Genomic DNA, 26,786 nt, shown 5'->3' with positions numbered 1-26,786 from the left:
TTTAGTTTCTTCACAGAAACAAATAAGTTTGCTAAGAGGGAAATCGATGCTTTTGTGTGGAACGTCTAATATTTACTTCCTTTAAATTCCGCTGCATTAAGCTATTAGACTAATCGCTCTTCAGTATAGTTTACGTCTATGCTAGCTGAGCTCACGTTGAGCTTCTCGCCTACAAAAATGCTAAATGTAAATAAACTAGCGTGTAGAGACGGCCAAAATCAGAAATATTTATACCAAATCTCAAATTAAGAAACAAAATACAACGTAAAAGGTATATCGTTTGGAGAGTACAGCGTACTGCAAATGGACTTTACAAATCTAATGGCCTTACTTTGCTGCGCAAGCTATTTATTACTGTTGCGCGGACTGTATAATTACAACTCCACGTGTGGCCATTAGATTATATTTGAGCTAATTATGTCATTCATATCAGTTATGTTTTTTTCCCTGGTCTTCCTGCAAAGTATTTTTCGGAATATAGAAGCAGTTTTGAGAAGATAACTACCAACATATAACTTTAAGTTACTGAAAATATCATAATTTTTTTACTGTCTAGTTTAAACAAGGTCACCATCTCTCAGAGGCTCAAGAGGATTAACCTCGCTGACCTGTTCCTTATCACTTAATTGCACGAAGATTGCCCTCAACTACTCTTAATCTTACTTGTTTTAGATTGTCGAGGAAACGGTTCATAAGGATAAATTGGAGGAGTCCTTTGATAAGAAATGGGACTGATTATCTTAACAGGTCGAAAGGTGTCTAGGAAAACTGCGCGAAGGTGTGCTGATAGACTCCCAATCTTAACTCGTGTTGATTTACAAAGGTATTATTTCTAAGGATTGATTTGAGTACATCCTTAATAAGGGAATAATTTGGGTACGTCCTTAATAAGGGAATAATATGACTGAGTTGCTGAATTGGGTACAACTTTTCCCACTGGATTACAAGATGATTGCTGTCAGCGTTTCTTGATCTTACGTAGTGTTGATTTGCAAAGGAATTATTTTGAGGAATTTATTACGTATGCACTTAATAACGAATGTAATACAACTACTTTAAAAAAAATCGTTTTTTGATTTCCATCATAGCGAATATTTTGAAACTTCTCCAATACATTTACCTCAATTAGACAATGCTTTTCTGCACTGAAATCTTTATTTAATTTTTTTTCATTTTTACTAATATTCTGTTTGCTAACTAAAGTATACGATTTTGCTTGAAGGGTGGTTAACCTTACAAGATGTCTTTTTTCAATCAATGATTGATAAAGATTCATTTAATCACATTCGAATTAAAAAAATAACTTATGAGGCCCTTTTGCAACGTATCGACCTAAATTTATTTAATTATTTTCGTTTACCTTTATTTATCATTATCAATTAATATGTTTTATTCTTTTGGCTCGACTTTCACAGACTGTGAACGGGGCAGTACACGGGGACGAGCTGCCCTTCGCAATGGGAGCGCCACTTGTAGGAGAACTAGGCGTCTTCAAAGGCAACTGGAGTCGCCAGGATGAACTTCTGTCGGAGGCGTTCCTCACCTACATCACAAATTTCGTCAAAACAGGGTAAGAATTCGTAGAAATATTAATTGTTCCATTACCTCAGGCCAGCAGGTTATCTAGTATCGTTATGGTAAATTCAATCGAAGCCCGTAGATGGGTAGAACGGTCAGTGCACCTCGCACTGTGCACTGTAGGCATTACTGAAGGTTCTTAGCAGCATCCCTTCGACCCTCAGCTGAAACCCATTTCATTTCTTTTACTGCATCCCCGTCCATATTCTCTTTCTTCCATCTTACTTTCCACCCTCACCTAACAATCGTTTTAACATTATTTTCAGCGTTGAATGACCTCATAGGTCACAATACTTGTCCCTTGGCCTAAATTCTATATTATATTTACAGTTCCAATATTCAGTTCATTAGGTATTCGTTTTTTTAAAGACTGGAATACGTTTTAGTGTGAGCAGTCTTGATGTTTTCACCTTGCTCTTGTTTTATCTAGATCAAATTTTCGAAACACAGACAGGATAATTCACGCTAGTTTATACTTAAATTTCTGAATATAGAGGACTATCTTGGATCTAATGAATATCGCTCATGCCTATTATAATATATTATCTGTTTTCTATGATGTGGCCTAAATTATTTTTCGTGTTATTAATATGGCTTGAAACAAAGCTACCTATTTTCTGATTCGAAGAAAATGTCGATTTCCTTCAAATGACAAACTCTCTGGTCTCTCTCTCTGAAAAAAAAGGAATAATTCCCACTCCACAAATTCTTGAAAAGGCTAACGATGGAAGCACCAGGGTCGTAAATCCCTCTTAACATCTCCATCGATCAATAGTTATTGCAAAGCTGTGCTTGCAATCGGGCCAAAACACTCGGCATGATAATGGGACCCGCAAACATTAAAGAGAAATTTGATGTCCATTTTATTGCATATTCGTCTTGAGTAACGAGAATCTTATTGGCACTATTATACGGCTCCCCTCCCTTCCCCGCGGTATTCAGACGGGAATTCTAGCTTATATCGAATCACGAAGAAGAAGATAGAGACTCTGCTTGCCAAATTTGCTTGATAACTTTGTTTTGTGTATACGACAAAGCACATAAATTCATGCTTATTTGATTATTTCTTGGTATATTGGGGATGGTATTTCTCATGAAAACCTAGAAATGCTGTCCATTATCATTCTGAGTTTATGTGAATGAATTTAAAAACAGGAACTTTCAACATTTCAAAAAGCTTTCAAAAAGCTGTTCAACAGCTGAAGAGGAATAAGGACCTCTTCAGCTGCTCTCAGTACAGTACAGTACAATGCATCTAAAGCCGAGTACAGCTTAGCTTTAGAGGACCTTGTTGTTTTTTCACATAAACTTGATTGTTTACAGAAAAGTTTTCCTTAACCAGTCAAAATAGACACGAGGAATGTGTTCTCACGACTCGATATCATAATTTTCTAATTTACTAATATTTTTTCCTGTTTATTGATTAATGTGCTAATTCATTTCTCTACTCTATTAACTGGTCTCTTCCCCTATTGTTTTCTTTTAACTTCTGTTACTTCTTTCCAATGAACACCATATTCTTTGGAAGCTTGAATTCCAAGTCTATTTCCCTGTGGGGGATTTGTTCCATATGAATAGATTCCATTTGTAATAATAATAATCATACTATAATGGGCGTTATGTCTGTCCGTCCGTCTGTCATTCAATCACGGCCAAATAGCTAGTCCGATGGGCATGAAACTCGGCAGGGCTATAGTGGGAACACGTAAGATGGTTTATAAAGGGGTTTCATCCTACCTCTTCCCCTCTCCCCAGCTCAAATGGGAGTAATGTCTCCGTCCCTTTCATTGGATGGGTGGAAAACCGTAACTGAAAATTCAAGCAAAACTGTTATAACTGTTTAAGAGTTAGTTGCTAATAATAATAATAATAATAATAATAATAATAATAATAATAATAATAATAATAATAATAATAATATAATGAGTTTTCTTTGAGTAATATTAATGCTAACAGCAGCACAAGATCAGGCCCTAAGAACCAGATATGTCCAAGAACAATAGATTGAAATAACATCACTCATATGCAAGAAGTGCAATATGAAAGACGAGACCATAAACCACATAGCAAGCGAATGTCCGGCACTTGCACAGAACCAGTACAAAAAGAGGCATGATTCAGTGGCAAAAGCCCTCCACTGGAGCCTGTGCAAGAAACATCAGCTACCTTGCAGTAATAAGTGGTACGAGCACCAACCTGAAGGAGTGATAGAAAACGATCAGGCAAAGATCCTCTGGGACTATGGTATCAGAACGGATAGGGTGATACGTGCAAATAGACCAGACGTAACGTTGATTGACAATGCCATGGGACACCAGAGTTGAAGAGAAAGAGAAGGAAAAAATGGATAAGTATCAAGACCTGAAAATAGAAATAAGAAGGATATGGGATATACCAGTGGAAATAGCACCCATAATCATAGGAACCTAGGAAAACTAGATGCCGAAATAGCTCCAGAGCTCGTGCAGAAGAGTGCGCAACTATAAACAGAGCACATAGTCAGAGAAGTGGTGGACTTCTAAGGAGGCATGATGCAACGCGGAACCCCACACTATAAATGCACTAAGTCGAATAGGATAACTGTGACAGACCATAAAATACATATAAAATAAAATAATGATTATTATTCTGTATAGGATAAATTACAATGATAGTACTAACATATGATAACAGCATCATCAACTGACGATAACAGCATCATCAGCTCTGCGTACCATGGCCGCCAGAATAAAGGAGCGAAAATTCACAAAAGACTCGTTATCGAGAAATCCATCAGAAAACCTGCTAATCCACCGATCATCAAACTCCAAACCATTGATAGAGGAGGAGGCTGAGCAGGTTCTCGAAAGGTACTCCAGTGGCGTCGAGTGGTCGCTGGGAGAAGCGCCTCCTCGCTCTCCCTTGATGTGCTCGTTCGAGACGCCAATTGTTTTGGTCGAACCCTCGGTTCGGCTCGAAGGGTCTCGTGGCGCACGCGCGTTGCCACTGCGCCGAGGGACAGAGAGGACGCTGCTAGAATCATATCCACACCAGTCAAGGATGTACATTAAGAACAAGCTGGACGACATCTGACATTTTTGCTTGAGAAAACCATCTGTAAGAACTGGAACATACGAATATAAGATTTAGACCAAAGACTGGGACCTACGAGTTCATTCAGCGCTGAAAGGGAAACTGAGATAAGAGAAAGCTTGAGAGGTGTAACAGGAGGAAAACCTCGCAGTTCCCATTACGAAACAATTGCCAGGAAGATGAGTGTTCATTAAGAAGAAAATAAGGTAATTTGAACGGAAGTACAGTAAAAGGAACGAAAGCGTGTTGCTGCTAAGGCCTGAAAACACGCTGCAAAAAACAGCTTGAGGTGTACTGTCGGCACTACCATCTTACGGGGCAATCATCTTAAGGAAGAAGTAGGTAGGAAAGATGAGGGTAATCGAACAATAAGTTCAGCCAAGAGGAATAACCTCATTCGCCCTCTGGCAAACTTGCGAGGATATTATTTCTAAAACTCCAGAGAGAGCAACTACATACATAAATGATAAATGATAATCTAAAGAAGAAAGTTATGGTACTATTATGTGCTCTGACCAGTGATCAGAGGAATAGTGAAACTACAATACCCTTGAAAAGTATGACTTTGCTTGTGATATTTCTGCAAGAAATCATAAGAAATATCAAAGGACTATACTAGTGCCACAATGATTATAAAATTAAAGAATCACAACAGCAAAGGAATTGTGAAAATATAATACCCTTGAGAAGTATGACTTTGCTAATGGTATTCTTGCAAGAACTCTCAAAATTAATGATGAAGAACTGAACGTTATACTGGTGCTTTGATGAGTATCAACTGAATCAGTAAAATTAAAGAAACACTCGAATAAAGGAATCGTGGAAATACAGAACCCATCAAAAGAATGAATTTGCTGATGATGGTTTTACAAGAGTACGGAGTATATATGTTACGGCCATTTTGCAAAATTGGTCATTTTACAAAATTGCCGGCCATTATGCAAAAGGACCAAATTCGTGGTCACTTTGCAAAATGTCCAAAATTTCTCAACATTTTGCAAAATGACGAAGATTTTGGTCAGTTTACAAAAACAGTATTATTGTTGGTCCGTTTACAAAATCTCCATACAGCAAGCAGCCAGATGGAAAAAAAGCTTGTCATTCACTTCTGCAAATCATCTCTTATAATATTGGTTCATTTACTGGTTAATTTGCTAGTTGCCACTACGGGTAATTGTACTGTATAATCGTCGATCATTCACTTATTATCCCCCCCCCCCCCCCATCTCTCCACAATAGTAATGGGAGCTGACTGGTGACACTGTTGTCAGAAAGGCACTGCTGAAAGCCAGGAGAAGACGACCAACTTCTGTAAATCATCTCTTACAATATTGGTTCATTTACTGTTTCATTTACTAGTTTCCCACTACGGGTAATTGTACTGTATAATTGTCGATCATTCACTTATTATCCTCTCCCCCACTCTCTCTCCACAATAGTAATGGGAGCTGACTGGTGACACAGTTTTCAGTAAGACACTGCTGAAAGCCAGGAGAAGACGACCAACGTAGTACTTTGTGTGCATTCAACTAGTTACTTACTAAAACTTTATACGTTTTGATGTATTTGAAAGTTGTATTTTCTGAAAATGAATAAAATTAGTTATGTTCACTACTTTTTATCATTCCCTCTCTTTTTTTTTCCATCTGGCTGCTTGCTGTATGGACATTTTGTAAACTGACCAATGATAATTTTGTAAACTGACCAAAATCTTGGTCGTTTTGCAAAATGTTGAGAAATTTAGGTGATTTTGCAAAATGACCACGAATTTAGTCCTTTTGCATAATGGCCGGCAATTTTGTAAAATGACCAATTTTGCAAAATGGCCGTAACATATACACTTTTTATATTTTCTTTACCTTTCAGATTCAGTTCCATAAGTATATCAAACGAATTGAACGCGCCTCAGTGGCGTGCTTGGTTTGGTGTTTGCTTCTCACCTCGGTGGTCGCGGGTTCGATTCTCGGCCATTCCATTGAGGAGTGAGAGATGTGTATTTCTGGTGATAGAAGTTCACTCTCGACGTGGTTCGCAAGTCACGTAAAGCCGTTGGTCCCGTTGATGAATAACCACTGGTTCCATGCAACGTAAAAACACCATACAAACAAACAAACAAACGAATTAAACGCCATACTAATTTCATAAATAATATCAAAAGTCTAAAAAACAATCTTCTTTGATCAATAATAATACAGAAACACAGAACGTCCTACTGAAAGGTGTCTGAGCACCAGTTAGCCCACACTGGATTCAGTTTCAAGCTCTGCCACCCTCAGATAAAGTCGAAAATTAAGCCTCCTCGTTCGTATGGAATTCTGGCCAAGATAAACAGATTTACCTTCCCTTTAGTTGGACAGATTTGATTCAAATATTTAACAGCAGAATAAATAGAAACTATACACACACAGTAAAAAATTATTGTTCAATGCCACCGTTCTTCAAAGGGCAATTTATTTCTGGATTAAATATCTAGGGGAAAAAGATTTTCATTACTTTTGTTCCTGAAAGTGATTTGGGAAATAAACAGTGATTTAGAAAGAAAACAGAGGTTACGAGATATTTTAAATTTAAAGAGTATTGACATTAAAACATAATTATTCTCGAAGATTGTTAACACTGGAATAAACAGGAATAAAGAGAATGGTAAAAAAAAATACGTTACGAAATATTGCACCTTTCAAGAACAAAAGCAATAAAAATATTTCCACCAGATATTTATTGTCCTTTCAATATTTTATTGTTGAATACATCTAAATATACTCTTGTGAGTCCCCCTCTGTTGTTTCTCAAAAACGCAAACCCACGTTCGATCCCCGAAGTGAATAAGGAAAGGAATAGAAGATGGGTTCTTTTCCTTAAGAATTCATTATACCTCTCTTGACCTAAGCGGTGAAAGGGGCTCCTGAATTCTAGTTGACTAGAGAGAGAGAGAGAGAGAGAGAGAGAGAGAGAGAGAGAGAGAGAGAGAAAGCCCTCAGAATATATATATCTCATTATAAATGAAAATGGTTAGTTTCATCCATGGTGTCCTTATGCCCTCTTCATTCAGCATTACCAGAAGAAATAATGCAGTACACACACACACACACACACACACACACACACACACACACACACACACATATATATATATATATATATTATATATATATATATATATATATATATATATATATATATATATATATATATGTATATATATATATATATATATATATATATATATATATATATATATCATATATATATATATTGTAACATAAAAAAAAATCTCTCTACGGTAAGAATTTACGAGGATAATATATCAGGAAACAGTGACAACCCACTATAACTTAAAATGTACTTTAATAACAATTAGTAAGGAAATTAAAGTCACAAACAGAACATTAACCAAATTACGGACGCATTGCACAAAGCAAACGACTCGCCATACAGCACTTCATCAAGACTACTCATCACTAATCACTGCATTTTACAGTATAATACCCAAGTCACAAAGCTTTACATCAACACAACATATAATTCACTGTAACATCATATATTCCTCAAAACTTGATACACTATTATAATCACTTGTTTGTTTCAGCTCCAACGAAAATCATCGTTTTGGGCCTTTATATACCCGACTCACGCTAGACATCCATGGACCAAATATCATTTTTCGGTACATTATCCTTGGCGACTACCGCCTACGCCAAGCGCTACTGCCATCTGTTGTCTAGTGTACACACTTTTTTTGTATGCAAATATCAATTTTCAACCTTTTCTGCAATTTTACATTCAATAAATCAATATTCCTTTACATTCCCCCCCTTTTAACTCAGCGGCTCTCTCCTCAGTCCATGCTGAATTTTCACTCTTACAGTCTTAAACATTAGCTGCTTCCCTTCAGCAACTATCGGAGACTGCCACGTCGTTGGTAACAAGCACTTTCCTTTAAGTAATCAACAGATCTAGAGAGAGAATCTGCAATGACATTTTCTTTGCCTGCTATATGGTGAATATTCAGTTGAATGGTTTGCAAAAATAAAGACCATCTTAAAATTCTCTTATTGTTGTGCTTACATTTATTAATAAAGGTTAAAGGGTTATTATCAGTATATACGTCTATTTCAAAGTTACTGTTAAGCAAGTATATCTCAAAGTGCATTAAACTCAAAATTAAACTTAAAGCTTCTTTTTCAACAATACTGTAATTTAACTGGTGGCTATTATATTTCTTTGAAAAGTAAGATACAGGGTGTAAAACACCATTATGTTCCTGTAATAATACACTGCCAGCTCCTACTTCACTGGAGTCTACCTGTAACTTGAATGGTAGATTAAAGTCTGGGGATTTCAGCACTGGCTTAGACATTAACATGAGCTTAAGTTTATTAAAGGCATCGTCACATTCCTTTGACCACACAAACTTCACATCCTTTTTCAGCACTCTGTTAATGGGTAGGCTACATCTGAAAAGTTCTTACAAAATTTCCTGTAATACCCCCCCCACTGTTCCCAAAAATTTCATCACTCCACGTTTAGATGTAGGGAGGGTCAAATTCTTTATGACCTCAAATTCTTTATGACCTCAATATGACAATCAACAGGTTTCACTTGGCCACTTCCTATTTCATGTCCTAAATATTGAACAGTAGTTTTACCAAATTCACATTTGGCAAGGTTTATCGTAACATTAAATTCTAATAACCTCTTAAAAACATCATATACTTTTTTAATGTGATCTTCCCAGGTTTCTCCAACAATAATAATGTCATCTAAATAAACAAATACACCTTCGAGATCCTTCAAGATATAATTCATCTGACGTTGGAAAGTCAGAGGTGCATTACATAAACCAAATGGCATTACCTTATAATTATAAAGTCCATGGGGTGTAACAAATGCAGCAATATCCCTGCTGTTTTTGTCTAACTCAATTTGATAGTATCCTTTCAATAAATCAATTTTACTTAAAAAAGGAAACTTTGCTACATTATCAATTATATCTTCTACTCTGGGCATAGGATATGAATCTTTTATAGTTACATTATTTACCTTTCGATAGTCTGTACACATTCTTGCACTTCCGTCAGGTTTGTCGACTAGAATACATGGGCTAGCCCATTCACTATGGCTTTCCTCTGCTAGTCCGCGTTTCAGTAAATAAGCAACTTCGGTCTTTAACTGTTGTTGTTGCCTCGGCGACATTCTGTATGGACGCTGACTTATTGGCGTCTCTTCTCTCAACCTGATTTTATGCTGTACTTCTTTTATCCTTTTAGGATGGTCTGAAAATAGATCTGAAAAGTTTTGAATTAGCACTTTAAAATCATGCTGCTGTTCATCAGATAAATGAATACATAACTTCCTAAATTTTGCATCATCACTCAAATAATCTGTATTTTTTAATCGAAGTTCAATTTCTTCTTCAACGTCTTTTTCATCATCCTCTTTTGCAATTGACAACACTCCACTGGATTCGTTATACTTCTTTAATTTGTTAATATGGAAAGTTTTAACTTTCCTCCGTCCTGTAGGAAATTGAATTCGATAATTAACATCACTTACTTTTTCCTTCACCGTGCAAGGTCCTATATACTTCTGGTTAAAAACCTTTATAATTTCTCATAGGTTTTGTTTATACCTAAATGACCAGAATAACTACAGTCATGAGCAATACCTAGAACAAAATTCCTATAACTACTTGGAATGACCACTTGTTCTACAACATCATTAACATTTCTACTCTTGAACTTCCTCATTAGGATTCCATCCTTTAAAAAGTAACACTTTCCTTCCTTCTCGATATCATTTATATCAACAAGGGCATTATCTCTTATTACCTTCAAATTATCATCTTCAATTTGAGATTTAACAAATTCTTCCTTATTAACTTTCAGCATTCGCAAAGGAGTACTGACTTTACTTACTTGTAGTGTTTCCGGACTATCTTTAAACAAGTTTTGTAAATCCAAACCGTCGTCATCATTTACCTTTCCTTCGGCACTCTTACTTCTTGTAGTAACTGCACAAGCAGGAAATAAGTTTGGAAATGTACATTCAACTTCTGTAATAAATGAAGAATTAAAGGGGCTTTCTGTCAAAATTGGATTACTGCTACCAAAAACTTTGTCTCCACATACATCATTTCCAAGAATTAACTCTACTCCTGACACTGGGATTTCTCTCACCAAAGCAATTTTAACATATCCCGAAATTAATGGAGTTTCTAACCTTACTTCTACTAATGGAGCTGAAAACTCAGGTCCAAACCCACGCAGAAGTACATACTCTCCAGTATCCTTCCACTGGTCATACATATTTCTTATCATTACAGACTGTACCGCTCCGGTATCTCTTAACCACCTTACTTTCCTTTTTTCAACACAAGGGATGTAACCAACCATCTCCCATAAAAAGGGTCATACAATTCAGTACCTTTGGATGTGGACTTCTCTTCAGGTAGTCTCACTCCATTTCCTTTTACAATATCCTCAATACAACCAACATTACTAACATTTTGAACATCATTGTTACCCATTTTGTAACCTATATTTTCATCAACATTACATATATTATTACTGTCGATGCTATCGTTACAATACCTCTTACCTGGCCTAAGGGGAGAAGCAAACAAACAAGGACCTCTGTCACCACATGCTTGTGGTTGATTCAACAATGCAATGGTATTTTCAGGTTTATGATCATCCTTAAAATGTACAGGTTTATCTTTAACTTTATTTACCACTTGAATTGGACGGTTTATTGTGCGATGTGGACAACTCCTACTGATGTGTCCTGGTTTGCCACAACTGAAACATACAAAATCTCTAAAATTTTCGCCTATATTTTGGTAACTAGGTGTAAACTGATCATTTACACTGGATCCTGCTTTTCCAGCACTAACACTAGGACCAGAACTATATTGACTTGCCCCTCTACTACCTCTATTAAAGGATTTATTATAGACTCCACGAGATGATACCTGTGAACTCGTAGTCTTACCTTGTGCCTTGTAATTTTGCTGCTCTTCCAAACTCTGCTCCTTCCAATTTTAGGAGTGACGTCAGTATTATATAGCTTATGGGTCAATGCATAATTATCAGACAATCTAGTGGCTTCATCCACATTATCTACACCACGTTCATCCAAATATGTTTTAATAAGTGGATTAATACCATCCTTGAACTGCTCAAGCAAAATAAGTTCCTGAAGTTTACCGAAATCACCATTAACTTCTCGGGCATTCATCCACCTATCATACCACAGGCGTTGTTCCCGTGCATACTCCATGTGAGTACGACTGTCTCTTTTTATCCAGCTTCTGAACTTCTCTCTATACCTCTCTGGCACCCATTCATAAGCTTTCAAAACTTCAGATTTAACTCTCTCATAATCCTTGGAATCATCTAAAGATAAGGCAGCAAATACTTCCCTAGCCTTTCCTCGAAAGGAGGTTTTGAACCAACGTGCTCCATGACGTTCTCGGCCATTCACGCTGTTCTGCCACTTTCTCAAATTGTAAAAAAAATGCATCCACTTCATTTTCAACAAAAATTTGTACACTTTTTACTGCATTGTCTATTCTAAAAGATTTTGGTATTTCTCTGGACTTTTCTTCTACTTCAAGTTTCTTCATCTCTAGCTCTATCCTCTTTTGCTCAACTTCAATCTTCTTTTGCTCAACCTCTTTCTCAGCTTCTATCTTCCTAACCTTTTCAGCTCTCTCATTTCTAACTTCTTTAGTTCAACAGCTTTCTCATTCTCTAATCTAACTATTTGCAAATGAATCTGCATCTGCTCAACACTCATCCCTTCATAAAAAAGTTTGGACTTTTTTGGTTTAACCTTGCGTGACTTTGTTTTTTCACGTACGGCTTTGGCGCCTTCCTCTTCACTTGCACTACCCTCTGTATTATTCTCACTTGCGCTTTGCTGGCTATCAGTTTCTTGCCCTTCCCAACTCATTAGTAACAACCCTTCCTTATCAGACAAAATGCCTAAAGTCATTAGCGCCTCACTTACTTTATTTGAGATTTCTTGCTTCCTTGCAGATTCTGATACTTCTACATTATAGTACCTAGCTAGAACAATCCAGTCTATTTTAGTTATACATTCTAACTTTTCACCACTAGGACTACGTATGAAATCTTTCAAATCAAACATCTTTAATAACCTGCTCAAAATAACACAGCAAGACAAATATAGCACTAACACTATCACAACTCTCCCCCCTCTCTAAAGTACATGGAAGTACTGAAAAGCAATTAACAGTAGGGATACGTCAAGTTATGGTCGTATACGCCCGACATGAATAAAGCAACAATTAATAAGGATACGTTCGGGTTTCGTTCGATAGAATGAGTAAACATTGAGTATGGATATGTTCGAGTTTCGTTCGATAGAATGAGCAAAAACTGAGTCGGGATACGTTCGGGTTTCGTTCGACAGGCCCCCATGTAACATAAAAAAAAAATCTCTCTACGGTAAGAATTTACGAGGAGAATATATCAGGAAACAGTGACAACCCACTATAACTTAAAATGTACTTTAATAACAATTAGTAAGGAAATTAAAGTCACAAACAGAACATTAACCAAATTACGGACGCATTGCACAAAAGCAAAGACTCGCCATACAGCACTTCATCAAGACTACTCATCACTAATCACTGCATTTTACAGTATAATACCCAAGTCACAAAGCTTTACATCAACACAACATATAATTCACTGTAACATCATATATTCCTCAAAACTTGATACACTATTATAATCCCTTGTTTGTTTCAGCTCCAACGAAAATCATCGTTTTGGGCCTTTATATACCCGACTCACGCTAGACATCCATGGACCAAATATCATTTTTCGGTACATTATCCTTGGCGACTACCGCCTACGCCAAGCGCTACTGCCATCTGTTGTCGAGTGTACACACTTTTTTTTTATGCAAATATCAATTTTCAACCTTTTCTGCAATTTTACATTCAATAAATCAATATTCCTTTACAATATATATATATATAATATATATATATATATATATATATATATATATATATATATATATATATATATATATCTATATATCATATATATATATATATATATATATATATATATATATATATATATATATATATATATATATATATGTATATATATATATATATATATATATATATATATATATATATATATATATATATATATATATATATATATATATATATATGTATATATATATATATATATATATATATATATATATATATATATATATATATATATATATATATATATATATATATATATATATATATATATATATATATATATATATATATATATATATATATATATATATATATATATATATATATATATATATATATATATATATATATATATATATATATATATATATATATATATATATATATATATATATATATATATATATATATATATATGTGTGTTGTGTGTGTGTGTGTGTGTGTGTCAATCGACATGTTACTGTTTAAGACTGAAGAAGCCCACTCAATTATTTGAAAATACATTTGCAAGACAGTGAAAACAGTATTTATTAGCATATATACCAATTTCCACAGAGTAATCTTCAACTGGCTGCGAGAGAGAACGCTGGAGGCATTGGAAATTTTAGATTAAGTTTGATCAAGAACTTTTGGGAGAAGAAGTTTTCCTGGAGGTTAGCAAATACAGAGAGGAATGCTAATGAGCAAATGAATCTTAAAACACAAAAACAAAAAATGGAAAGATGCTGTTGAATGAAGACTTTAAAATTTGTTGGAATGAATGAGAAACACTACAAACAGAGAGAGATGTTGCTGAATGATAACTTAGAGATTATTTTTTATTTGAATGAGAAATATTACAAAAATAGATGGTGGTTATTGAATGATTACTTGAAAAATGGTTGAATACTAATAAAAAAACAATATTAAAACAGAGAGATATTGTTAAATTAGGACTTGGAAAGATGTTGGATTTAAATGATAAATAATGTAAAAATATAGATGCGGTTGAATGAGGACTTAAAAAATTGTTGGAAGGAATGAGAACCAATATAAACATAGAGAGATGTTGTTGAATGATAATATAGTTTTTTTATTTGAATGAGATATAGTAGAAAAATAGAGAGAACCCATTGAATGTTTACTTGGAAAATTTTTGAAGTTGAATGAAAAATAATAATAGAGAGATGTTGTTATATTAGGACTTAGAAAGAGGTTGGATTTAAATGTGAAATAATGCAAAAATATAGATGCTGATGAATGATGGCTTAAAAAAATGTTGAATTTGAATGAAAATGATGAGGTAGATTTGAGAGTTATAAGAACAGAAGATTCATGTAAATTTCATAAGGATTATGGAAATGAGAACAGGAAATGAAGGAGGAGTAATTAAAAAGTTGGAGAACGGGAAGGCACCAGAAGGTGGTGGGGTTAAAAATGAGAATTTATAATGAAAGCTTCGAAAATTGGGATATTAGAAAAAAGGTGTAACCTTTGCCGGGCTAAGACCTTAGCTAACTGTAAATAAAATGTGTGTGGGAAATCTCACAAACATATACTATATATACATATATGTGTGTGTAAACTCTTTTTTAATTACTATACCAATGGATCTTTATGTGCAAAGAACATAAACGAGTCCCTTTTATTTCTTCTTCAGAAACCCAAACTTCAAACCTGGACAAGAACTAAACGTAATTCTGAGAGATAAACTCAAATTCAAGAACATTGACTGGGAAAAGTATGACCCGGTATACCAAAAGTACTTACGAATTGGTAAGTATTTATGTATAATATAATATATATATATATATTATATATATATATATATATATATATATATATATATATATCACTTTATTTTCTAATGCCTTGAATATTTGAAAATACAGAAAGAAAATAAAGGATTAAAAAGACAAAAATATATAACAAGTAAAGTAAAGCTAGGGTTCCATTGATGGGACATCTGCATTCTTTTACCAAAACTTCACTCAAAACTTTCCATCTTCATCTTGTTTATTTTACAGTCACTTGTCCCTCTGTGGAGATGACCTTATAAAGTATATTAAAACATTTTCACATCATTTCTTCAGATATGTACTTGAAGTTAGCAAAGATCATTCACTTTTTGAGCAAACCCTTTGATCCAGTGATGTATCCTCTTCATTTCTTCAGATATACCTATAAAGATGGAAGGATTATTCACTCTCTGAGTAAATCCAGTGACATTTATTTTCCAGGAATTCAGACAAAACCCGAGAGTCACTACAGAGCCCACCAGATTTGTGGACGTGGCTAGTTCCCGAAATGCAGCAGGTAGGTCGTCGCGAGTTCCTGACTCTCCTGGAAGACCCAGAGGAGAGCAGCATCCCAGTCAGCAAGGAGCAACTGCAGGAGTTATCCGTTTTGCATCATCTGTTCTTGCAACATGATTCTCCCGAGCTCTATTCAGGAGTAGTCCGGCCACTTCACCACATGGCCGGGCACTACATCGTGCCCACATCCACAACCACCATGGCACCTCCTTCGACGAACATCCCTCCAAGACTCTACCAGCTCTACACAACTCATCGATCTGCCCAGCACAGAGACTACAACTTCCAGCCTGTGGTTCCTATGAATGCCACTGCGCATGTACAGCCTACGATGCTTGAAGGTGTTGGGTACGTGTCGTATTCAACAGCTCTTTCGGTGACGGTTGCCATTGGCGTTTCTTTGTTACTCCTGAATGCTCTGATCTTTGCTGGCGTTTACTACAGAAGAGACAGGCGGCAGGCGGGAGACAAAAAGGAGCAGCAGAGTCAACATGACAGCCAAAGTAGCAGTGAGCAGCACCTTCCTGGCATCAGCTCAGTCTTTGGACCAAATTTGGGGTCGGTGAGTAACGTCGACATAGCCAAGACCTTCTCCACTGCTACGCCTAGGCCAGTTCCATCCTCCCCACTCTCTTACTCACCGGAGGTCACTCACATTTCCGAATGTCCTCCAGCATTTGCAGATATAGCCCCTTGCGAGGAGAGCAACAGCCAATACAATGTACCACCCTCGATACCCCTAAACGTAGCCAATGGCGGTGCTCAGGCTTTAGGGGTACCTGGAGGAGGGGGTGGTACTCCTCAGCAGCAGTACCAACAACAGAAGCTTTCTGAAGAGCACCAACAGCAGCAGCAGCAGGCTAGGCACTACATGGGCATCCCTCCTCCACATTCAGTAGTGCAGCTGGGCCCCTCCGAGTCCCAGCCACTGTTGCCAATCAATATGCCTTCTCCCCCCCATAAAAAGGTACCCCCATACGACGAGCTGAGGGTATGATGGCGGCGCCCTCTGGTGACTGTGTTATCTTCTGCCGAGCACTTGCATGGTGAACCCCCTCTCCCTTACGTCCTCCCAGATAATCACCAGCACGCCCAAGTCGTGGACTACTACGGAGGCGCTTTCCAGGACACCCACGACTGGACCACTTCGCTCTCCAGCACCAGTTCCGATTTGGCCATAATACACACGGACACCAGTGGCAGCAGCTCGTCGACTTGGCCCAGGAAGTCCCACGAAGCTCGGCAGTCGTTACCAGAGGGTCAGTTACCGAGTACCGAAAAATTGTCGCCAGGAGCTCAGATAGAACAGCATCAAGTGTAGAAAGAAGACTATCAAAGTACCGATGTTAAAAAGGTGCAAAATTGTCGCTAGGAGCTCAGATAGAACAGTGTCAATAGTAGAAACAAGACTATCAAAGTACTGTTGTTAAAAAGGTGTAAAATTGCCACCAGGAGCTCAGATAGAACAGCATCAAGTGTAGAAACAAGACTGTCAAAGTACCGATGTAAAAAAGATTCAAAATTGTCTGCAGGAGGTCAACTAGAAAAGCAACAAGTGTATAAACAAGACTTTGCAAGTTCTGTTGTCAGTGAATTTTAATAAATATGTTGTGTGATATTATGAAACCTACACATTTCTCCTTTATTTACATCAAAATGGACCGAAAGTGGGGAAAAGTGGCATGAGCTAGTAAAATCGTTTTATCACCATTATCACTTTCCTTGCGAAGAATAGTAAGACACAAAAGATCCATTGAGGTCGCTTCAGCATATCAACCTATGTTGCTGACACGGTGTACGTAGAATACATGTGTTCTCTTTCTCGAAGCCAAATTAAACCCTTTTAGTACAGTTTCATATCGTAAACGAAACATTCGGTGTTAAGCAGATGGTGATCATGACGAAGGAGTGTCTGTGGAAACGTTTCGTTTAATTCCTTGTAGATAAGTTTGTGGTGATTCTGTAGAACAAAAACTGAGGAATGTGAAAATGGAAGCAACTTTCATGAAAGATTAAACGAGGATATTTAACATAATAAAGTATTCATTCAAGAAGTTAAAAGATAAACAATTAACTGCTCGTGTACGTTCTCTTATCATGGGTAAGATACTGGGCATTAGACGAATTTAAAAAGATAAAAAAAGAGACTATAGAAACAGGGGCTTCCTTGTTATATATATATGTGTATATATTTGTGTGTATATATATACTTATTTTCAAGATACTCACCATTTATGTATTGTCGTGTTTGATACTTTTCTTGAATTACTCTGTACAAAAAAAATGTTTTATATATATGAATATATATATGTAAGTATTACATGTAAGTAACAGTGTATAAATAGTAGAAGATTATATAGTGGAGTAATGGCAACTGTTTTTTTGAAATGAAATTTGCTAAATATTCTGTGGTTTTGTTTCTCGTCCAGAGGGTGGAATGAAATGCAAAAAGAAATGAAGTGGAAAAACACCTATGGATTTATAGTAGGATGGTGCCTGAACACTTGTGTAAAAACTGTGTATATATATATATATATATATATATATATATATATATATATATATATATATATATATATATATATATATATATATATATATATATATATATATATATATATATATATATATATAATATATATATACTTTTAGGGCATAGTTTTTTCTCTAATACAATTTTCGTTAAAAGCAATTGCTTTAGTGGCATCAATAAGTTTCTTGCAGGTATCTTCATACCGACGAAGTTTTTTCCGATTCTCGTTCGTCAATTTCTGGTGAAATATACGCAGACTTCCTTCTTCCATTTATTGAATTTTGTCACGACAGCTGTTTCGCCTTATGGCATTATCAAGCGACTACTGACTTTACAATCTGACCTTTCGGCCTATTTATCTCATCGTGTGGGAGGTATGACCTCGAGGTATGGGTACTGGTTAGTCTAGGGATTAACAGCTTAAGGGCGTTGTTTTAGTTACAAAGAATATAAGGACATATGTACTGCGACATAAGAGTGAAAGTTTAAACAGTGGTTAAATAAATATTCAAAATACAATGCCATGTGCTAGAGTTTCCTTAAATGTATGTTTAAAAATTTAATATGTTACATGTTGGTTTTAGATAAAAATTACAAAATTACATACAGGAATGAAAATGAATATAGAAATCTAAATACGGGAGTACAAATATATGTATATATTTTATAGCATGCATAAAGGTACAAGAGATAATTTCTGTTTATACATAAATGTGTGTGATTTAAATTTGAGTGTGTGTGTGTGTGTGTGTGTGTATGTCCAAAATGGTCTACGTTGGTTAACGGTTGCTGATTCGTGTTGGGCGGGGTCTCAGCGACCTGAGTAAGGATGTTACTTGACTTTCACTGACGCTGGGTCTTCTCATGCCTTCCAAGGGGCGCGATGTTCTCGGTGGATTGGGGCGCGCTGTCTGGTCCCTGTTGGCTTGGGTATTCCTTCTCCTGCTGGAGGGGAGTATATGGTCCGATTCTTGTTGGACGTTCAAGGTCGGCTTCTGAATAGCGATGCTCACTGCTTCCGTTATTAAGAGGCGACCGTAGTTGTCTTCTCTGTGTACGACCTGGGTGCCTTCTATGAGCTCTTGTAGAGATGGCTTCCTGTCGTGAACATCTATGTAATGTTGATGGATGGCCCCTTGATTTCTATGAGCCAGCAGACGTCTCCGAAGGGTCGTTGTAGTGTGCCCGATGTAGTTTTGGCTGTGAGGTTTACACACCTCCTCTGGACAAGTAAATTTGTAAACTACATTCGTGCACATCTCCTTCGGTCCCCCCGGAGCGGTGCTGTTCTTCATTATTAAGGCTGCTACAAGGTTGGGCTTACTATATATCCTCAGGATAAAAAGACGAGTAAGAAAACTAACAACATGAAAATCACATGACACCAGTTAACATGTTTTCCTTTTTGCCACGAGAGGTTTGTCCATATAAATTTTTTTTCAAAAAAAAAAAAGAAAAAAAAAAACTCGGCTTTCATGTAAATAAATCCGTAATCGACGTGCGATTGGGCAATTGGCAATGTATTGGAGCCATTACACTAATTTTTCGCTAACAAGTTGCGATTGGAGTCCCGGTTTTATTGTGGCCGTAATGCTCATAGAAATATCGGTTGCCGTTTTCCGCAATCCTAATGAGGCTGATGAACGAGCGGAAATAAAAATGTGCACCGCTTGTAAAACACCGTGATGGTCGTGTTCCACAGTTTGTTGAGGTTCGTTTACGGCCGAGAATGGGATATACGATATAATCATTCAAATGCTTAAGGGTACTTTTCATAAGCGTCATTCCCTTCATTTTTGGGTTATGTACTTATACGCGTACGGGTGATAGTAATGAAAATAATTTACAATAAGTATCAAATGCTTATTCGCGCATCAGTGATCTCGATGGCAACCAATTACGTATTTACAGAATTGCGTATTTATAGAAAACAATGCCGTTTTGAAAATCAATAAAAAAAAAAAAAACAGGAAGTGAAGTAAACAATATTCTTTGCTTATTAAGAAAATACTTTAACTATTTAGGAGACGCTTAAGAAAAATATCACGTCGAACGCCATAAAGAACAAGAGATATATAGGTATTACTGTAATATCTCATAAGATTCTGTTTTCACTACTATTTAGAAAACACTGTGCTTTTGATAATCAATACCATAAGAAAAAACTAGAAAAAAATAGGCAGTGAACTATAGAATATTCTTTGCTTATTAAGAAAATACTTGAAGGATTTAGGAGGTACTGAAGAAAAAATATCACGTCAAACGCCATAATGCACAAGAGATATATTTTATAGGCTCTGAAGGAATATAACGAGCGACGAGAAGCCAATGAATAAACAAATAAAATGGATTTGATGAGGAACCAGATAACGAGGGAATAACACAAACAAACAAACACACACACACACAAACGAACACCTCCACGAGCACCTTGACAATTAGAGAAACGAACTAAGCTGTAAACGCGACGGAATAGTCACTTCTTCATCACACGACGTCTGCCGTCTGCAGATGCATCTGAGCGCTCATTTGGCAAATGAGGACTCCCCCCCCCCTCCTTGATAACACCCAATACGATAAACCTCCCTCATAATTACGATCTTTCTCTTCTCCAATATTCGGTGGCAAAGGAGAGGCGGAGGTAATAACGCAGGCGACAATGTGCATGCCATAATCTGGATTATGGATATGGCCTCCTCAAATTGAATGGAAAATTGATATTTGGGAGTTGCAGACGGCTCGTCTGCATTATGGGGGACGATAGTCACGCAATTGCTCGTCTCCAGTTATTTAATATATTATATATATATATTAATATATAATATTATTATATATATATATTAATATATTCTATATATATATATATATAATATATATATATATATATATGATTAGATAATCTTATATAAATATATAATATATATATATATATATATATATATATATAGATCTATATCTTATATCTATATATATATAATAATAGGGTTATTATATATATATAGTATATATATGATATATATATATATAATTAATAGATATCTAATATATATACTATATATATATGTACTTATATATATTATATTATAGATAGATAGATATATATTAATATATAGATATATAATAGAATATATATATATATATATATATATATATATATATATATATATAGATAATTATATATATTCTATCTATAGATATGATATATATATATAATTATATATATATAATATTATATATAATATATATATTATATATTCTATATAATATATATATATATATATATAATATATATATATCTATATATTATATATATATATATAGATATATAATCTATATCTATATATATATTTTTATATATATTATATATATATATATAATATAAATATAGATATATATATATATATATATATAGATATATATATCTATCGATAATATATATATATATATATATATAATATAGATATATATATATATAATATTATCATATTATATATATATATATAGATATATAGATTTAGATATCTATATTATATATAATATATATATATATATGTATATATATATATAATATATATGATATAAGATTATATATTATATATATATCTATTATATATATATATATATATGTAGATATAATATCTATATCTATATCTAGATCTATATAGATATATATATATATATATTATAGATATAGTATCAATATAATAGATAGATATAGATATAGATATCTATATCTATATATATATATATATAAATTAATATATATATATATATTATATATTATATAATATATATTATATCTATATGATATATATATCATATATTATATATATTATCTATCTATATATATATATATATATATATATGGTATATATATATATATATATATATATATATATATAGATATAGATATAGATATCTATATCTATATATATATATATATATATATCTATATATATATAGATATATATATATATATCTATATATATATGTATATCTAAGATATATATATATATCTATATATATATATAATCATATATATATATATATATATATATATATATATATATACATATATATTTGTGTGTGTATATATATAGATATATATATATATATATATATATATATATATATATATATATATATATATATATATATATATATATATATAGATATATATATATATATATATATATGTATTAGGCTACAAGTGTCCTTTACTATTCACTTCGCTCTGCCTCGTAATTGATATGTTTTCATATATGTTAGCCGAAGGGGAATTTTTCATTGGATAATAATTTCGTCCTCCCGTGGATTCGAACCAGGACAGACAGAGTAGAAATCAGGACTGCAGTGTGTCATTGTCGACTTGTTATGGACGAAGTTATTATCAGCTAAAAAAACTCCCCTTCGGTTAACATATATGAAAATATATTAATTCCGATGTAGAGCGAATTGGATATTAAAGGACATTTGTAGCTTAATGCATGTATATGAATCACGGTGATGTGATAAGAAGAGAGAGAGAGAGAGAGAGAGAGAGAGAGAGAGAGAGAGAGAGAGAGATTACGTATCGATTAATAAAATGCTCAATTAAATTGCTCTGTGTCAAAATGCAAATCGAATGTGATTGGCGTAACAGGAATATTCGGAATAATTATACCAAATATATAATACAATTTATTTTTAAAAATCAAATAGATTATTCCATAAAACAATGATTATTTAATGTGTTTACTCTACATGTCAAGTCATGGAATTTATATATAATATTATATATATATATATATAATATATATATATATATATATATATATATATATAAATTATTCCATAAAACAATAATTATTAATGTGTTACTCTATACGTCAAGTCCTTGAATTTTTGTATATATGGTATTCCATAAAACAATGAAATTCTTGAAATTTTTTTATACTTTATTCCATAAATATTTAATCATGTAATGTGTTACTCTACATGTCAAGTCCTTGAAATTATTTATTAGTAAAAATATATTTTAGTGACAGAACAGGAGGTTACCTGTGGGATACTGCAGTGAATGACATAATACCTAAAGACTTGAGCATATCAGGTAACTTCGTGGAACTGACCTAACTAATCCTCTACCGGGAAAGTAGGATAGTTCTAAAATATTAACTTACCTCAGGAGAGAGAGAGAGAGAGAGAGAGAGAGAGAGAGAGAGAGAGAGAGAGAGAGAGAGAGAGAACGTAATCCAGTTCTTTTCATGTTGTCAATAGAGACCGTTTGAAAAGAGAGATAAATGCTAATTCAGAGAGAGAGAGAGAGAGAGAGAGAGAGAGAGAGAACATAATCCAATTCTTTAGATTTTGTGAACAGAGATCTTTTGAAAAGAGATATAAATGCTAATTCTGAGAGAGAGAGAGAGAGAGAGATATATATATATAGAGAGAGAGAGAGAGAGAAACATAATCCCGTTCCTTTGATTTCGTGATTCGAGACCTTTTGAAAAAGAAATATATTTGTTAACTCTTAGAGAGAGAGAGAGAGAGAGAGAGAGAGAGAGAGAGAGAGAGGAGAGAGAGAGAGAGAAGAGAGCTTCTACGAAAGAAGGGCAGTTTTGAAAAGAGAAACTACTCCATGTGTTAATTCAGTGAGAGAGAGAGAGAGAGAGAGAGAGAGAGAGAGAGAGAGAGAGAGAGAGAGAGAGAGAGAGAGAGAGAGAGAGAGAGAGTTCTTTAGCTTTTACGCAAAACTGGATTTGAAAAGATAAATGAAATCGTATATGATCACAGTAATAGGCACTTCGTTACGAAAATATGGACATTAGTTCACGCGCGGGTTAATTCTTTTATAAAATTTGCAGTTTTTCTCATGACAATTTATTTTATAACGCAATATAAGAGCTAGTTTATCAACTTTTATTATTATTAAGTAATTCTGCTCTAACTGAACGACCTTTGATGTTAATACACATAATTGTTAACCAGTTACAATCACTGAAAGAAAACAATGACAATTTGCTTTCACGAACTGTAAAATGCGTAGGTTATCACGCCGCTCTCTGCTCGTAAAAAGAGAGCAACATTCTGGCAATCTATTCTTTTCTATATAGATACAGGCTTTTGTCATTCAAATGACTACCTCCATTGTTCATCTCCGTATTCAAAACAGTATGCAAATTTTTCTGGTTACCTACAAAAGGTTAGCTCTAATGCCCCCATCGCGACGCCGAAAAAAAGAAGAAACGAAACGAAAAAGCGGGTACCTAAAACAATAGAAAGCGATCGTTTCAAAGTACCAAGATAAAGACACGTTTACTCTCGCTCTCAGCCCTAGAAGTCGTAACGCGAAAAATAATAACCCTCGTCATCCGTTTTACGATGTACTTCAATTCTTAAAACAAGAGCTGTTAAACTCCTCCTCCTCTCGCCTAATCTCGTATTCGGTTTTAACGTTCGGGAGCATCGCAAATATGACGGATCGTTATTTCGACTCGGATGCGACGTATATACAGTAAGCTTGGTTGCGTCGCATCTTCGAGAAGGAAGAAGACGACCTTATCTTACCTTACCTTACCTTACAGCTCGTTAGGGTTGCCCCAGGTCCATCAGTGTGAGGTAACTTTATTAATGCGTTTAATTTTCTGTATTCAGAACCTCCCTCTCCTTCAGAATACGGCATGAATAGAATAGAACATATGAATATCTTAGTCGTACCAGACCACTGAGCTGATTAACAGCTCTCCTATAGGGGCCTGGCCAGAAGGATTAGATATTTTTTTCACGTGGCTAAGGAGCCAATTGGTTACTCAGCAACGGGACGTACAGCTTATTGTGGGATTCGAACCACATCGAGGAATGAATCTCTATCACCAGAAATAAATTCTTCTGATTCTGCGTTGGCAGAGCATGGAATCGAACCCGGACCCAAGCATAGAATATAGAATTTTAACTAAATGCCAAGCGCTGAAACGGAAATCGACAGTGGTTAGGTTTGAAAGGTGTAACAGGAGGAAAACCTCGCGGTTACACTAAGAGAAAATTATCACGAGACTGTGTTGTAAGATGGAAGAATGAATATATGAACGGATGTACAGTAAAAGGACTGTGAGTAATTACAGCTAAGGGGTCGAAGGAACGCTGCAAAGAACCTGAAGTAATGCCTACAGTGCACCGCATGAAGTTCAGTGATGGAACTTACTGTACCTCCTTACTGGGTATTTACAGCATGAATCCTAATCCTCAAAATATATATAACCACCTCTCTCCCTGCCCTATGAATACTCCTTCAAAGGAACAAGAATTGGAATACAACAGTCAGGCCAAAAGCTAAGCGCTGGGGTCCTATGAGGTCATCCAGAGCTGAAATAGATGTTAAAACAATGTTAGGAATGGGTGGACAGCAAGATGGAACTCCTTCATAGGTGTCTTAACTTCTGCAGAATCGACGGGAGTGAAACAATATCTTTGTGGGAGATGAGGGAAAGTACGAGTAGACGAAATTCAGGAGAAAGAAGAGGGGGAAGACCCTCCTGTTCGTGGTTGTCTTAGCGAATGTGATTTGTGGCCGAGCAGAGTCAGTAGCCCACAAGAAAAAGAGAGATTTTAATTAGAGATCATGGTACATAGAAATGAAGTGATAATTAGAAGCTTTATATAAATTAGATCAGATTCTTAGTTTCAACAGAAGTGCTACAGAAAAGAACCAGTTACACTCAGGCCTAAAATATTGATGATATTAAAAAGAAAAATAATAGACCATATGTTCACTTTTTTTGCATTACCATTTACAGGGTTCTTTTCACTATTCCCTGAAGCTTCTTTCTTTTACATCGAAGACACTTTATTGATATTGTTTTTATTCATGAGATTTAGGTTGTCAAGCCAAGCACTGGGGCACTTTTGACCATCCAGCGCTTATTACTGTGAAAACAAGTTTGAGTGGTTGGGCAGCGAGATAAACTGATCCAGAATATAAAGTCGACGAAATTCAAGGATCCAAAGAAGGAACTGGGAGAAAACATCACAGTCAGAGAAGTTGGACAGCACGACTGAAGAAAGGAAGCAGGAGTGGAGGTAAAGCAAAAGGATAGAAAATGGGTGCGACTACGGGTCGAAGGAGACACTGAAAACGCCCGTTAGTAACGCCTACAGTACACCACGTGATATGCTCAGATACATTTAAGAAGGGGACAGGATATAGAATTTAGGCTAAAGGCCAAGCGCTGGGACCTATAAGGAAACTGACACTGTAAAGGTTAGAGAGGTGTAACAGGAGGTAACTCAG

The 26,786-nt window shown here is 35.0% G+C and overlaps 1 protein-coding gene across 1 annotated transcript in view; it reads left to right on the top strand.

Moving 5' to 3' along the window:
- Window positions 1-18,390, top strand: part of LOC135221115 (neuroligin-4, X-linked-like) — a 67,676-nt gene extending 49,286 nt beyond the window's left edge. Inside the window, exons 5-7 of the mRNA XM_064258930.1 lie at window positions 1,416-1,570; window positions 15,330-15,445; window positions 15,930-18,390. Of these exons, the coding sequence (XP_064115000.1) occupies window positions 1,416-1,570; window positions 15,330-15,445; window positions 15,930-16,981 (1,323 nt within the window). The 3' untranslated portion in view covers window positions 16,982-18,390. The remainder of the gene's footprint in view (window positions 1-1,415; window positions 1,571-15,329; window positions 15,446-15,929) is intronic.
- The last annotated feature ends 8,396 nt before the right edge of the window (window positions 18,391-26,786 follow it).

The sequence above is a fragment of the Macrobrachium nipponense genome, chromosome 2, assembly GCF_015104395.2.
Source record: "Macrobrachium nipponense isolate FS-2020 chromosome 2, ASM1510439v2, whole genome shotgun sequence".
Lineage (NCBI taxonomy): Eukaryota > Metazoa > Arthropoda > Malacostraca > Decapoda > Palaemonidae > Macrobrachium > Macrobrachium nipponense.
This window is presented reverse-complemented; position numbering and strand designations above follow the sequence as displayed.